The following is a 17,273-nucleotide window of genomic DNA, read 5'->3' as shown; positions in this document are numbered from 1 at the left end:
CAATCTGATTATTTTTAGATTGAAAGGATTTTTTCCCAAGTACTGTATAGCCTATATTTAATTTTAAATACCATTAAATCAGAGATTTGAAACAGTGTTGAATAATATATAAACATCCATCCATCCATTTTCTGTCATGCTTATTCCAAGTGGGGTGGTGAGGGGTGCTGGTGCTTATATCCAGCTGTCTAAAGGCGAGAGGCAGGGTACACCCTGGACAGGTCGCCAGTCCATCGCAGGGCAACACAGAGACAAACAGGACAAACAACCATTCATGCACACACTCACACCTAAGGAAAATTTAGGGAAACCAATTAACCAAACAGTCATGTTTTTTTGGACTGTGGGAGGATGCTGGAGTCAATATATAAACAGTTTGAATGAAAGTTGTTCACTGTTCTGAATTGTGCAAAGAAAAGCCTTTAATTGTGCCAGATCTATAACTTAAAATAATAATAAAAAAAAAATCTTAAAACTATTAGATAAAGAAAATATTACAATCCAATTCAAATTTGGAAAATTTACCTTTTTACTTGTCAGCACAAAACCACAGCGCCACAAAGGTTATCTTTGTTTGTTCTTCCCTGAAAGCAGCATTTACGCTCTAATAGGTTGTACTTCATGTAAATAGTTTGCTTCTGGTTGGTTTGTTATCATGTAATCAGAACAGAAATATCAGAGCGAAATGTAGCACATATACAAGAACAGTATTAAGGCAGTGAGGTAATAGGATAAAACATTTTTTAAAATCACCAAATCAGAAATGTAACTAGATTAAGAAATATAATTTCAGGTTAAAAACTGAGACAAAATGATAAGTGAAAAAGTGTTAAAAATATAAAGCATGAAATGTCAGAGGAAATGAAAAAGTGGAACATACAATATAGGGATTTTTTTTTTAACTAAGTGAACAGCTTATCTAAACACATTATCAAAGCTATTAGTGTCCAGAAGTTTCCAAATCTTTACATGCAGCTGTTTTCAGATCTGCAGAAACTCTAGACGTAGTGCTTTACATTATGCATATCCATCTTATTCACTGAAATGGAAACATCCATACTACAAAATGTTTGTAAATGATGCTGAAGCATGCATCCATTTTTAGAGCAAAACGCCTCTAAGAGTAGCTGAGCAGCTGAGCGAACAATGCAGCTGTGGGTGGAAGAGTGGGCGGCTGGTTGAAAAGAGGCTGAGTGTTAGATCCACTCAGCTTGCCTCTGATACATTTCATCCATCCCTTTGGTTTTCTACCTTCCTCATCCATCCCCAAATCAAACATGATCCGTTCAAACATCATGTAGAATTTAAATGCTGCTTCTACAGTTTATTTTTTTAAACAGGCCAAGTTATTATTATTTTTTTATCTAGCATATATTTTCCGCTATAAATTTGAAAAAACAGTTGATTGCTGTGCGTGGAGTGATACTTTAATATAAATTGAGAGGTTTCTGCACAATCCATTGGAAATGTATGTTAACAGAGATAAATAATGTGACTTTTTAAGAACGTATAAATATATATATATATATATATATATAAAAAAAAAAAATTTAGGTGTAGTAAAAAAAACTTGTTGCCTTTAACTGAAAAAGTATCTTAAAAAAAACTCACTGGGTTTATTTTTTGCGGATACTTTGGGCTTATTTATTCGTCCACACATTGATTCGTATCTCCTGCTGTCTGTACATCAAATTATCCATCTATTTTATTCAAATACTGTATAAAGACTCACAAACAACATCAAACACATAAACACCCCCCCCCTGCTGTCAGGGTGAGGGTGTTTGAAGGATTCCAATACAGTATGTGCATCCTGAGCTGGATGTCTTAACAAAATACGATTATGGTCCCTTAATGATAACAAAGATTATGATATAAAATTTAACAACTTCTGGGGTTTTTCTGCATGTTTTTCTTTGGATGTAAACCTTTTTAAAGTATTTTTTATGATTGTCTAAAGGACGATCAAAGGTCTGAAACCTCTACTGGGTTGGGAAAAGTGCCTATCAGAGTGAGGGCTGCATGGGGCTGACGGATAGAGACAGTAACAAGAGGGAAGCAGAGGAAGCCGTTTGTAATGATGGAAACGAACATGTGTGGGAGGGCCAGCATGTTAGAAGAACTATGGAAGAGAGAAGGACGCGGCTTCCCTGAAGTGTTGACTAATGCTGAATAGGAGCAGGAGGGAATAAAGCCACTGAGATTCAAAAGGTGATAAGGTTTTTCTATTAGGGCCACCGATGTGAGAGGCACTGATTTACAGAAAGGATCTTGAAAGAACTTGATCTTTTAAGTTTTTATCCCTTGGTTTTACCCGTAGCCTTTTTGTGAAGTGTTTGTTTAGGAGATATTGTGTTTTGGTAGCAGCATACATAAAGAAGGCAGTCCCCAAAGACAGCGTTGGATGTGATCTGAGGATTTCTACACTTTGCAGCAAGTCAGAAAAATCCCTGGAGGCCTTATTGTGTGGAGGAAACAGATCCACAGAGAGCTTATCCTTTCTGACATGTCAGCGTTGGCTTCTACACGGTAAAACAAACTTTGTCTGCTTTAAAGCAGCAAGTATGATGTCATCTCTAAACAGTTTTTTGGATTTATTTAGCTTCAAATCAAAACCAGTATTGTTGCACAAGCTCTTGTTTCAGTGGGGAATCCCACAAAGGTCTGTAATATGTTATGATTAGCAATAACATTCTGATTTATAAACTGATTTTAAATGCTGCCCTTAGATCTTTCAGGCAAATCGCAATTAAATCCAGACGGATAAAAATCGTTTTGATTAACAATCGTAGCAGAAAAGAGTTTTTGATCAAGACCTACATTTGTGTCTAGTTTAATGTTTGTGTTTGGTTGTTAAATAATTCCTTTTTTAACTATATAGAAGCTTTTAGAACCTTATACCACATAAACTTATTTATGCCATAAATACATATTTATAATATGATCTGTTTCTGTTTGTGTGAGAGAGAGCAGTCGATTTAGTAAATCATTTGCAGTGAAACTATCCATCCATCCATTTTCCGTCATGCTTTATCCCTGCTGGGGTTGCGAGGTGTTCTGGTGCTTATCTCCAGCTGTCTACGGGCGAGAGGCGGGGTCGACCCTGGATAGGTCACCAGTCCATCTCAGGCAGTGAAACTATACTTTATTTTATTTTTATATCTAAATTAAAATTCTTTATAGCTATCCTCATGTCTTAAGCCTCTTATATTCATGTTTAGCGTTACTAGCATTGTAATTATTGTGCACATTACAGCTTGAACCTATAAGCTAATAAAAATAAGAGGTTTGGTGAGTATAAAACACTGACATTTTCTGTGTTACCTGCATTTTATATGTAAGATGAGTATATTATTAATGATAAAGTATCCTAGGATTTCTGGACCTCCTAAAGTGGACTGCATCAATACTTTACCTGCTGTTACTTTGACATCTCACAACTGCAATTCAGATGTGATCTAGAAATCCCCCCCTCTGCCTGGCTGCTCTGGGCTAGTAAGGTTGGAAATAAAGCTCTAAATAAATAAAGTTTTAGATAATTTCTGTAGAGTTTGTGGGTGAACCTTTCTGATACTTGACAATAGGTATGCTCTCGGAACATGCTGTTATCTAACCGGTTTTCCGGTTCCTACAAGCTAAAGTTGCCATGACAGTTACTGCCTCTGTTTTAGTCGTTAATTGTTTATTTGGGTATCAGGCAGTATTTCTTCCTTTACAAGACCAGGGAGAACAAGTGAGTTCAATGTTCCCACAGGTATTTTGATGATTCATCTTTTGTAGCGAGCTCATAGTCTTTAAGATTAAAAGGCCTACATACTTTTATCTTTGCTGCTCCCAATAGATTCTCTATAGGAGACAGAAAGGCCAGCTCCAGACTCTCTTTCAAATGAAAGTTTTAGGAAATTTAAATAAAAGTTTGCATCTAAATCCAAGAGAAATACAAGTAACTTTGGAATTAAATGTACATTCAGCTTTCAGTTATGTGGTAGTGGCTCACTCACTGCTTAAAAGTAGCATCTTGAAGGAACAAGTGACATGACTCCATTGAAAATCTTGATTCATATAAGACAAACTTAATTCATATAAAAAATACATCGCTCTAGAAATAACAGCCAAACTAAAGAGTGTCTGTCCGGTTTTGAACTTTCAACCTGATCAGGGGTAATCTGGGAAAAGCCAGATTGTTCCATGAGGTTCAATTTGAATTCTATACAGTATCCATCTGGAAAGGCTACTGCGGAAAGGGAGGGACATTTATTCAATTCTTTGAGCTGATTGGGTAAATGAAACATGCCTCCCATGTTGGGTTTTTAGCCAATCACAGCAGCAGTACCAGCTGTGACGTATCACATTCTTGATTTGTTTTACAACTAGCCATGTTAACTGATAAGGTAAAATCTTACCAAATCCAAAATATATCTGTATCGAGGCCGATGCATCTGTTGGCAAGTTTGTGAATAAAAAAAAATTTATGTTGCTTGCAAGGTAAGATCAGGGTCTGCATGGCTTAAAATTTGGTTGATTGGTTGATTCACTTTATTAATCTCACAGTGGAGAAATGTACTATTCCAGATACCAACTCCCTAATATTTTATTGGGCTATGGATAATTTATTAATGAAAAAAACAGTTTTTTCTAAAACTGGCTCTAATTCAATGCTCTTAGTTGTGTATTTTAGGTGATTGCAAAGGTGTTTCTGTTATTCTCACTTACCTGCAATTAGGGATGAGGATCGAAACCCGGTTCCATCAAGGACCCGGTTCCACTTTTTTCAAAACCCGAAAATCAATAACGTTTGGGCTTATCGATACCACTATCGAGTCTGGTCGGTTTTTTTTTTCTCCTGGAGGTCCTGTAACATAATTGTGTGTCCCTCGAGTCGCGTCACAGCATTTAAATCTAATCAATCCAATCACTGCAGCATGTACACCAATGTTTTGGAATGAAATTGTAAGCAAACAGATATTAAAAGTACAACAAGTGAAGTCTGGCACTTAACTTTGCTCGCGACTCGAGGATGGCTGAACAGAAAAGACTCCTCCTCCTCCTGCTGCTGCCGCACCACAGTCGGGCCCGTCTTCATCATCCACTCAGAGTACCACTGGTAAGCGCGCACACAGACTTTGTAGCTTGTCCGGTCAGTTAAAAATAGTAATTGTGAAATGCGTCTTGTAATCGGAAGCATACAAGCTAGTTAGCTTGAAAAGTAAATAAAGTTTCAGACGTGCTGCGTGATGATGTGTTCAGATTGGCTCAGTAAAACGACAATTAGGTTATCATGATGCGTTCAAGTGTAACGTAAAGAAAACGGGAAATTTTGTTTTTGGCGAGAAACATGAGTAATACAGTTGTATATTGCTCTATATATAATTAAACTACTGATGCCAACATTTATTAAAAATTACATTTAATTTAAAATACAATTATTTATTTGTTAAATATTTTCCTAATCACTAAAAACATGATGAAAAGTGACAGTAGACAATACATTAACCAACAATTGTGAAAATATATTCTAGTTAGTTTTATGTCATTTCGAAGTGGCCTATTACATTAGCCATGTTTATTGAAGGCTAGAAACGTTTTTGTTATGCTCACTTGTTGAGCAATAAAAGCAATACCAGTTCTGTTAAAAAAATTTTGTTGCATCGTCTTTCCACCAAATAACAGAAAAGTATCGATAGTGGTATCGATAAAGACTCGGATCGATAAGGAGTATCGATAAAGGTATCGATATCAATAAATATTAACGATCCCCATCCCTACCTGCAATCATCCATCTCATCCTGATGTCACCATATAAAGGTGACTCTTTTAGAAGTATGTCTACTGTTTTTATAAAAGTCACTACTTTTTTGACGAATGGGAATAGTTCTTGTGGAGGCTTTCATGTTGGCGTCAGGGGCTGGGATGAAACAGCAGGACCTTCTTGCACCCAGCTTGAGAACCTGCCCCTTGTGTTTCCGGGTCTGCTGTGCGGCTTGTAACTCCACTGTTTTTAATTAGCTCTTTCAATAGGAGTAAGTGGCAGCAGAATTGTAGCCTTGGAGGTAATTTCAGTTGATGATTTCTTTCTTCCCCCCCCGTGCCCCGACACATTCTTCATGGGAATAATCAACTTAAAATAATCGACTCATTCAGAAGCAGAGACCCATAATTAAGATGTGGCACTTTTTGGAATTTCTTTTTCTTCTACCTCCTCCTATTGTAAGTTCACTGGGTAGCCCACTCAGCTATTGGCAGGATGCAAAGTATAAAATTATTTTGTAAGCTCTTTGAATATCAGAGGTCTCCTTGTCACTGCTGGAGAAAGTACTGAGTAATATTTAAAGCCAGCCTCCTCCAGACAAGCTCTGGAGTCATTAGAGGGAGCAGGAAAAACACTAAATGAAACATAAAATTATATTTTCTTTATCTCCTTCTAATACTTCATATTAAGTAGCATGCTTAAAGAGTTAGGCTTCTGCTTGGAGATAATATTTTAAAGTGTCTGAGGAGGAGCTGAAATCATTTTGAGTTTAAACAGTTTGCAAAGATTGATGCATTGGAAACATGAAAAAGAACAAGTCAGATGTTAATGCATTCAGCAATTAGAATCAAAGTAGAGGAGAAAAAATGAATAACTTTAATTCACTTCAGTTTATTTATATATCACCAATTCACAACACATGTGATCTCAAGGCACTTTAGAGAGAGTTCTGTCAGATTGCTTCAAATGTTTCTCTTGCTGACTCTTCAGCAATCCCTCATGCATGTAGCGACAGTGGGGAAGAAAAACTCCCTTTTAACAGTAAGAAGCCTCTGGCAGAAGGTGTGTGAGTAAACATGGGACTGGACAATTTTTCAACATTAGTATAAATCCCAATATCATTCAATATAATTCAGAACCAATAGCGGTGATATGACATCTGAACACATTTCCGGTTTTTTGATATATTTGCTACAGTCTGTAGGTCCATTTAAAGCCGAACAGAAAGGCTTGTAGCACATTGGCTCTGTGAGCAATGACACCACAGATAGAGAGCCTGTGCTAGCTGCAAATGCAGGCGTTACTGCTCAGTTGCTAAGCTTCACAAAATGATAACATGACCAAACATTCCAATTTTGAATGAACTTTCTCCAGGAATGTCTCTGAGTTTATTATCTAATGAATCAGAAACAGTTTGTCGCTTTCAGACTGTGCAGAAAGCATTCTGCTGTGAAGCAACAGCTGGTAGTGCAGCTTAAAGGGAATTTCTGTAAGTACTTTCAAGATGGAACAGTACTCGTCGGTGGTCATGACGAAAATTACTTTTTTTTTGTCATTGATTAAAGCTGAATTCATTAAATCACCACGTACATATTAGTTTTAGGTATAAATAATGACAATCCATTTATTATTCCTTGGTGACCGGACTTTTCCTTTAAAAGTTGCAGTAAGGAGAGAAGAGTCGATAGCAGCTGTTAAATAAGGGGAGATCTTTAGCTTGTTATTGCTAACAGAGAAACGTCCTGTGACCTTATGGGATGTGGGAATTGATTAATTTGTTTTGACTGGCTGAGCCTTTCTGTGATAAAGGTTTAGATAAAACATTACTAGAGTAGTAAATATTCTCTGTGCCCAGATATATAATATATATTTCATAATAAATAGGATTGGATCTGTTTTGTTTTTACAGATGAGTTGCACAAAATAAACCAAATTTATATCAAAAAACTCAAAAACAAAACACCACAGGTTGTCATTTTGTTATACATAATTAAAGGTATAATGGAGGATCTTTACGAATTTTGTAAAAGACCCACCCTCTCCACTTTTTAAAAGTGCTCTGTTTAAAAGTGCTGTTTGCTTCGCTCATACAATTTACTTTCCAGAATAAGATTTGCAATTTTTCCGCTACGTCAGACTCACCTCCGGTAAGTGAAAATGTGGACGAGCACCTAGGACTGCCTTACGTAAACGTATCACCAGAATGATTGACAATTAGGAGGACCACTTATTTTGCTAAACCACCCAGAAAAAAGTACAACTTCTATTATACCTTTAAGAAAAGTGTAATAAAGAAAACAAAATCTGTTGCAAAAACATTTTGTCATCGTTTTTCAATAGAACAATACTCATATCTTCCTGAACGTCACACAGCGCTGTAAAGGGTATCCTAGCCACGTTAAAAGACAACGCTTTCGATTGGCTGCAGGAGAAACAGCTCATTACTTGTAGGAAAATGAGAAGATTGGTTGTTTAGTTTAGCTTGAAACAGCAGATGGCTAAAGGAAAATGCTTCCTTTGGAAGTATGGTGTAGCCTTTTATGGGTTTTTGGGAAACCTTCAAACAATTGGTGAAGACATAAACACACATATTGGTGTTGGGATCCATTTTATATAAATAGAAACGGCAATTAAACATGTTCTGCTACCAATCTCTAAATATCTGCCTATGCTGATGTACTTGTTCTTATGCAGGACCCTAATGCCGGCTTGAATCCTGTACCACGCGCCATAAAAGGAGCAATTTATTGCCTGTTTTTTTGTAGCATCAGTGTTTTATTTATCTAAACAGTGTGGATTCTGTGCCTGAGGATTTTCTCTGTGGGTCAGGCTGGTATTCAGATTCTCTTTGTAGCTTTGATGTAAGATGAAAGCCATGATGATGTGCAGGTGAGTGAGGATGTAGTGGATCACAGGAAAGTCCAGTTCCGCTCTCTGCTCTGCATGTTTTGTTGTTGCAGACCTATTTCTTTGATCCTCTGTATCCGAGAAGAAAGGAACATTCACAGTTTACATTAAAGTAATATTCATATACTTTAGTTTTGTTTCCTGCACTTGCTCTTTAATCTTAGGAATGAACATTAAAAGCTGTGTCAAAGTTAAGATTAGTAACTGGGTAGGTTTGAAGAAAATAAATTAGATGTGGGGTCTTTTGCTCTAATGAAGTCTGCTCCTCCAATTGCAAACATCTTCTGTCAAACTTTAACTCTTCATACTTAAATTATTTATTTCACTTCCTTTAAAAAAGAGAAAAGATTACGGTGGATTCCCATTATGCTAAAAAATTAGCCCAAAGTTATCTTTTTTAAATCGCTTGTAAATAAGTTGTCATATAAATGTTCAATCACAGGAGGTAAGTAATCAGTGAACCAATAAAAACATAGATTTTAATGTAATTTTAATGCAATAATAGGACAAGATTTTTGATCAGAGCTTAAAAACCTTTAGTCTTTTTAATGATCTTATCTAACCTGTGGATTGCAAGATGAATATGACCTGTTATTTAGATCTAAGTCTGAAAAGCACTTTGTCACATTTGCTGTTCGAGTATTCAAATTTGCATGTTTGTTCTACACTGATTGAAACTTCAAATTACCACCTCGGCCTGAACCGGAACACTTTGGCTGAAATGATTTACAGCAAAACTTGCTGAAATAGTTTTAGAAGACTTCTTTACATAATATTGAAACTCGGGAATATTTAGAGGCTGATTACCAACCTGGAAATAATATCGTCTGATTAGAAATCAAAAAAGGCACCTTACACTAAATTGCAGATGTCATAGCGTTGTTAATGGTTGAAATATCTAATTGCTTGGATGCAACTTTTGATCACTTTTACTGCAATTCATACTCTGGATGGCATTAATATTTCACATATCAAAATATCTCTGGCAGTGCTTGATGAACATTATTTATATATTTAAATTTTCCCAGACACTGATGTTCTTTGAGCTTTCGCATCGAATGGAAAATGAAGAACACATCAAAAGAGTTAGCAAACCAAGTTATATGGCCGTCACTAAGGATAAAATTATTGATTAATGAAATAAGGTTGATTGATCATACCAATCAGATAATTATTAACTTACAAGCAGCCATTTAATAAAATCCTGAGTTCTCTTAAGAGAATCTTTCTAAAACAGGAGCGGTTAAATATTTTTTTTGCAGTACAAAGTTCATCCATTTGTTCTTTCCGACCCGAAATTCCTGTTAAGGTTGAAATTATTGTTAGATATCATTATTCTGTATAGTGTCAGAGTGATCAAGAAATAAAATGCATAATTCTTCAAAGCATAATATTAAAGCATTTAGTTTTCAGAAGTTATGTTTAGCATACATTGGGTTTGTGCATTTGTGGCTTATAAGATAGACATCAGATTATATTATAATCAATCCAGTTTATTTTAGAGAGAAGGAAGGAGAAAAACAATACAGCATGATGTGATTCACCTCTCCATCTTGATTAATTGCAGTTCAGTGATCACACGGTAAACAAAGTGAGATTTAATGTGAATTGGTTCTATTCAAATTAAATCACAATACAAAACAAAGAAACTGTGCAGCTGAGTTAATCTAATTAAACAACAACCTTTTACAAGCATGGATTGTCTAACAATTCCAGTGAGCCTTTATAAAACCTGACTTATGATATACAAAAAAACAGATTTGAAGTGAAAAGTTATGTAACCTTTCCAGAGCAGATGTTATTAACACTTATTCAGTAGCCCAGCAGTAAACAGCAGCAGTATACATTTTCTATTTCTTGAACAACAAATGTACAATTAGCTTTCAGTGAGTTTTTTTTTTTAATGTAGGTTCTCGCTTGGTAATTTAGCAAAAACATTCAATACTGCTGTAAAATAACATCAGTAAGGCTTATGAAAGTTAACTGACAGTGAAGTAGCTCAACTGTGCTCAGAAACACGGGGGACATAATTAAAAAGAAAAAAAACATTGTATTGAAAGCCCCATTCTTAGTAACACAGTGTGACTATATATCTTTAGAGCACGTTATAGGGACCTGTAATTGCCTTTTTAAAGGTAGAACTATTAGAAAGCTGTTCAAAGAAAAGTCATTATCTGCCTCGCATTGAGAAGACCCCAAACTTGAGGCGGGTAAATTAGGGTCATAGATGGACTTTAGCTTTACAGCATCCCGATATCTTAAGTACGGCATGAAGTTAGTCCAGCAACTTTGTGAAACGCTTGTGTGTGCATCATGTCTCTGCCATGTTCATCCCTTTGTTATATTGTTTGACACGCATCATAACCATCTGCCCTGCTGCAGTGATTGAACTCTTCTGTTTCTGACAGAGTAAATATTTAAAATGGAGCCTAAACCCTGAAATTCATGTTTCTATGAAAATCATCTAATTGATTATCTAATTATTAGATGATTCTTAGTAAAACAATGACCAAATATAATACACTAAATCTCTTTGCTGCTGCTTTCATGATACATCTTGGTCCTGCACCTCAATATATTGACTTCATTCAGTGTTTCTTAAAATCTTTAACATCCCTAAACAAAACAGCCTGAAACAGGTGGAAGTGTAATGTTCCAGCTAATGCCATTCATAATTTTTCATCACATTTAAGAATGTAGTCGCTAGAAATGATTTTGCAAGAAAAGTACCCATTTGAAGGTAAGCAAAGTTATATTAACTATTCATTACTCATTTGGTTAAGGGCTGAAATGATTAATCAAACAGATCTTGATTAACTTTGAATCAATTGGAATGCATGATCTGGTTGAATTGTTGGTTTCATTCAGGAGAGCATCCTTTAATACGTTTGTAACACAGAAGATCTACAAATGGAACAAATCATGTCAAATTATTTAATGAAAGAATATTATGATTTTTATTTTCTCAGGTTTTTAAATATAGTAAAAAGATCCAGGAAAAAACACAATGATCAAACAGACCATCCGATCAGTTTTCAGTATGAAATAGAACAACAATGGTACAATGGCACGCAGTGTTCTTCCATGATCCACCCAGTTAAAAAGAACAGGAGAAAAAGAGGACAGTATTAAACTGAAACTAGCCCAAATATGGTTTCACAAAGTGCTAAATAATCAAACGTGCTGCCACCCATTGATAAAATAGTAATATCTCTATAAAAAGCACTAAACAAGTGCTGTTAAAAGTTGTATACTTATCAAGCTGTTGCTTCTAATGCAGGAATATGTTAGCAATATGTGACCTAAAAGGACACATATTGTTGTTTTCTTGTTTCTTTAAAACAACTCTTAAAGGTACTGTATAGTGGAGGATGTTCTTTTTCAGGTTGGATCATCAAAATACGTGGTCCTCCTAATTGTCATTCATTCTGGTGATATGTTTACATGCTCGTCCCAATTTTCACTTGCCGTTGGTGAGTCTGACATAGTGGAAAAATTGCAAATTTTCTTCTGAAAAGTACGTTTTTATCAGTGATGCAAGATGCAACTTTTAAACAGAGTGTGCACGAGGAAATGGGCTTATGCATGCTCTTACATGCATTTAATAGGCATTTCCTCTCGTGAGTAGGTGCAGGGTTGTGCATGTATAGATTTTTTTGAAAGTGGAGAGGGCGGGTCAAAAACTTGTGAAAATATACTATACCTTTAACTTTCATGACTACCTTAATGCATGTATACTAATTTGTGTGCAGTGCAGGTGCAGAGAAGATTCAAGAAAATGATTCAAGAAAATGTCAGGGTCAGATAAAGGTATATCACACGTCCTTCTTGTTTAGACCTATTAAGAACGTGACCTATTTCCCCTTGTGAAACAAGTGATGGGAGACAAAAAACTATGTGCATATATACAATATTAAGCATTACTGCAATAAGAGTTAGGCTACTGTCATCCATACTATGGCTGGTAACATGATTAGCCTATTTAGGAACATTTCAGGTGGATTTGTTTTATTAGGTGGATTTGTTTTATTTTTTAATGAATATCTGTTTCAATATCTCACACCACACCAGATTTGGATTTGGTAAGAGTCGAGAATAAAAAATATGATCTTGTGTTACGAGCTGTACACGTGTAGGTAAAACTAAAAGTGTTTGGTTTTCAAATTTATTTTGTTTTCTTGCCCCTTTCTTGATTGATAAGTTGCAATTAAAACAACCAATGTTGTAGACAGGAAACACATTTTGGATAAAAGTATTTTTACTAAAAACTTTTCCAAGAATCCGGCACAACCTTCCCAGATTCTACTGGAGTTTTACTGCCATAAAGAGGATCTTTTTTCACTGTTGCCACATACATGATCAATATGAAGGATTGCTGCAAAGTTAATGACTCCTATCACAGTCAAAGACCCCCAACGCCCACACCAACATGCCATTTTAACTGCTGTGTTTTCAGATGAGTTGTGTTTTTCCTTTCCTATTAAGTCATTTTCAGAGGAGCTGCTGCATTAACTGTCTGACTTCCAGTTCTCTGTGGAATGAATAATGCTGGTTTATTTTAAGACAATTTGACTTCACAAGAAACAAGTTGTGGGTTGTTAACAGACAAAATTATTGCCTTTACAGGATTAGATTCCATTTGCCATGAGATTAAAATTCACTGGAACTATGGAAGAAAGGTTTTCTATTTCCAACGAGAAACTCTTATTCGTCTGTGGTGAAAATACTGACCTGCTGAATCCCAACAGACTCAAAGTAATAGATTACTTTTCTAATAATCTGCATAGTTTGTCCCTCTATCCAACAATAACTAAACCTAGCAATTTTTTTTTTTTTTTTTTTTTTGTCAGAATAACATGACAGAATATAACATTAATATGTTCATTAGTAATTTTGGGGTTCCAGCAAGAAGTGGTTTGTAATATGTGACATCACTGACCTCCCATTTTTACTTTGTGTGACTGCAAACTTAAATATATCAAAGAGGATAGTGACAGCAAGAATGAAGGAAACTATCAATGACTTTCATAGCAGTTTAAAAGATCAGCACTTGAGCTCAGTAACCTCTGAAACATGTAGATAATTTTCTAAACATCTTTGTTCTCTGTATAATATACCCTGACCAGTTAAAAAATACTACTTTAAGAAAAAAATCTATAAAATCCTTTTTTGTAAACAAAAAAAAACTATGCAAGCTGTTTATCAAACTCAAAACTAAAGATGCAGAATAAAGACATAAGATATACAAAAAACAAACTAAGATATAATTTGAACTCCTCAAACATTATATTTAAGCAAATCCTGTATATTAATAGAACAAATATGAAGAACATACTGAATGACTTGATGCAACAGGGACCATCAAACATGGATTATCCGAATTATTTTTACGGTATAAATGGAGATATTTTCAATATGGTGGTGGTAGTGTGATGGTCTGAGTTTGCGTTGCTGCTTTAAGACATGGATGACTTGCCATAATCGATCAAAGTTGTAATTCTGTGAGGATGATTTTAATCAAAATTATATTTGGATTATGCAGATCTGTCAGTGGAATATATTATTCCCAGTGTTTTTTTCTACAAAATGAGTCTTTGGAGATTTAATTAGAGGTTCTACGTAAGTATATTAAGTTCACCATTAAGTTTAACCTCAATAATCCAAAAATAGAAATAACCGGAATTTCATCATTGTGGGACAGGTAGACATTTCTTAACTTATACTTTAGGTTTTCCAATGATAATGATGGTAAAAAGTCTTTCTATCCTTGTATTGTATTATGACTGTCATTGGTTTGCCCTTTTAGTTGGTTGTTTATAGAAACAGTAAAGTGTTTGTGTGTGTCACAGTGGATTCCCCCACATACTGGCCCCCTACTGGCTTTCTAGCTAATGTGATGTCTTTCTCTCTGTGTGTGTCTCTGTTTTTATGACTGTGTGTCTACGTCTTTTGTTGTTTTTTTTTTTCCCATTTTTTTCTTTTTGCCACATTCGACTGGTCATCTACCTTCCTTGTTTTCTGTGTGCTTTCGGGCATGTTTTGCATGTTTGTGTTTGCTTTAAATGTATGTTTGTGTTTGTCTTTGTCCCCACCCATGTCTGTGCATCTCTTTCTTTGTGTTTGCTCCCATCCTTGGTCTTGTCTTTTCCCTTTCGTTGGCGTCTCCATAATGTCCTCCTCCAGCCTTTGTGACTTTGCTGAACGGGGACCAGGCTCAGGATGCCATCCGCTCCCTCCACCACAGCACTGTCCGAGGACGCCTGATCAACGTCACGCTGCAGCCCACAGATTCCCTGCTCTGCCTCACCAACCTGCCCCACACCTTCACGGCGCAGCAGTTCGAGGAGTTGGTGCGCTTGTATGGAAACATAGAGCGCTCCTTCCTGGTTTACAGTGACCTAACGGGCCACTCCAAGGGCTATGGGTTTGTCGAGTACATGAAGAAGGACTCTGCTTCAAGGGCCCGCTCGGAGCTGTTGGGTCGCCCTCTGGTACGTGTGAACAAAAGAAATTAAACAAATAATCATTTGTTTCAATTATTTAGCTGTAAAAAAAAAAAGGTTTCTATGTATTTCTTGATGATGAAAGATAAGGAATTTCCAGTTTTGCAATGCCACAATGTATCGTGATCACACAATACGGTAAAGATACCTCTATATATGATTATTACGGTAATGATATTGTAATCGTAAAACAGGAGGAAGAACATCTTGTAACTGATGGGTTTGTAGTTCAAGCACCTAATAAACCCATCCATCCATCCATCCATCCATCCATCCATCCATCCATCCATCCATCCATCCATCCATCCATCCATCCATCCATCCATCCATCCACCAGTTCAGCCATCCAAATTGGCACCAATTGTATGGACTCCTTCTGTCAGCATGCCCCACAGCAGCTGTGATTAGGTTGTAGCTTGCCAGCATCAGTTTATGAAAGTGTGTATTAATTGATAAATACATTTATGTAGTCCCTCTGGGGTCCTCAGACTTGATAAGAATGCCATAGAATAACAGGTCATGAGCTATTTTACTATAAACTAGTCATTAATGTATTTTTAGCTCATCGTTGACATAGGCTGTTGTCGTGCATTTCTTTAGGGATGAGGAATTGTATATGATTTGCTTTTTTTAAAATAATGGTGTAAATATGTAACTGCTACCTAACACAATAGCTTTTCAAATTTATCTATAAAGTGTTTATAACTAAACTGTCCCTAAATGATTTGAGAAACTTTAGATAATTTAGATCTGATAATTAAATGTTGCTCTCATCCAACACATAAGCTCAGACCTTCCTAAAACATTTGGTAGTATCCAAAATAGAACATATTATTGTGCAGTTATGCAATCTTTGATTTATTTTTATCTGTGAAGTTAGCAACTTGTTTCCTTGATCTTATTCAAACATGAAAATGAGCATTGACAATCATCAGCTTGTCTATTAAATGAAGAATAAGCAACTCGTGAACCATTCTTGTGACTGTTAGATGTGTTTGAGTTGAGTTTTACCTTAAACCTGATTTGTTGCAATCACTCACTGAGTACTTTAAAGAGCCAAATATGGACTCTTACAGTTGAGCCTGGTTGAAATGTATGTACATTCAAAACGTTTTTTGCCCTTTTATTTGTGATGCTTAAGTCGTATACTTTAGAGATGGAAACAGAATGTTTACTTTACTGATAAATGTAACTCAGTTTGTATGGAATACATTTATTACAGATTCTACACTTTGTGATTATCATGACCTGGCTGACTGAAAATGTATATTTAGTCAGTTTGAACTATTTTAATGTGTTTGTGCTTTACTAAATGTTTCAGGGGGATCGGTCGCTGATGGTCCAGTGGATGGATGTCAACCAGCTGAGCCAGGAGGAGAACCTTCATTCAAAGTGTTTGTGTGTCGACCGGCTGCCTCTTGACCTCTGCGACTCCGAGGAACTCGCTCAACTCTTCTCTGAAACATATAAACCAATTTTCTGCCAGGTAAGATTTGGTTGTTGTTTATTTTGTATTTTAACTGTTGCAAGCAATATCTGATGACAGAAAATATCATCAGTATTACTGCGAGCTCACTACATACAGTAGGTCATGACATAAACAGAAGTTGGCTTTTATCAAAAGCAATCAAGAATCATACTCTCAATGGGCTGCAGAGATCTTGGATAAACCACAAACTTTTCCATCGCTGGATTACAGAGACACATGCTTTTCTGGCACACCTGTAGCCTTCCACCTCACCATGTATCACGGTAAACACACCATCTCCATACCGCCCCATGGTTGGGGTAGTCAGTTCAGTTTTGAATCGCTATTTTTTTACTATCCAAATGCAATGTTACACTGAAGTACACAGACAATCTTGAGCACTTAGACCAAGCGGAAAACTGCAGCTCAAGCTGAAGCCTGCTTACCTGAGTTTAGACCGCCGACAAGCTTCTGATCGGCCAGGATGTCTGAAAAAAGTAAGTGAGACATAGGCTTCTTTGAAAGTCAAAGTATAAGTTACATTCAAAGAATTGCGTCACACCCCTCCTAAAACACCTTCATTGGCTCCATGACTGTGATTTTATATATGAGCTTATATATATATATATATATATATATATATATA

General features: G+C 36.0%; 1 protein-coding gene across 1 annotated transcript in view; it reads left to right on the top strand.

The window, feature by feature from the left end:
* The window catches only part of raver2 (ribonucleoprotein, PTB-binding 2), a 128,430-nt gene that overhangs the window by 58,028 nt on the left and 53,129 nt on the right, over window positions 1–17,273 (top strand). The window contains exons 3-4 of the mRNA XM_015378696.1: window positions 14,840–15,147; window positions 16,481–16,645. Coding sequence (XP_015234182.1) covers window positions 14,840–15,147; window positions 16,481–16,645 — 473 coding nt within the window. The remainder of the gene's footprint in view (window positions 1–14,839; window positions 15,148–16,480; window positions 16,646–17,273) is intronic.

The sequence above is a fragment of the Cyprinodon variegatus genome, unplaced genomic scaffold, assembly GCF_000732505.1.
Source record: "Cyprinodon variegatus isolate N-32 unplaced genomic scaffold, C_variegatus-1.0 Scaffold176, whole genome shotgun sequence".
In the NCBI taxonomy this organism is placed as follows: Eukaryota; Metazoa; Chordata; class Actinopteri; order Cyprinodontiformes; family Cyprinodontidae; genus Cyprinodon; species Cyprinodon variegatus.
The sequence above is the reverse complement of the archived record's forward strand: the minus strand, read 5'-3'. Positions and strand labels throughout refer to the sequence as shown.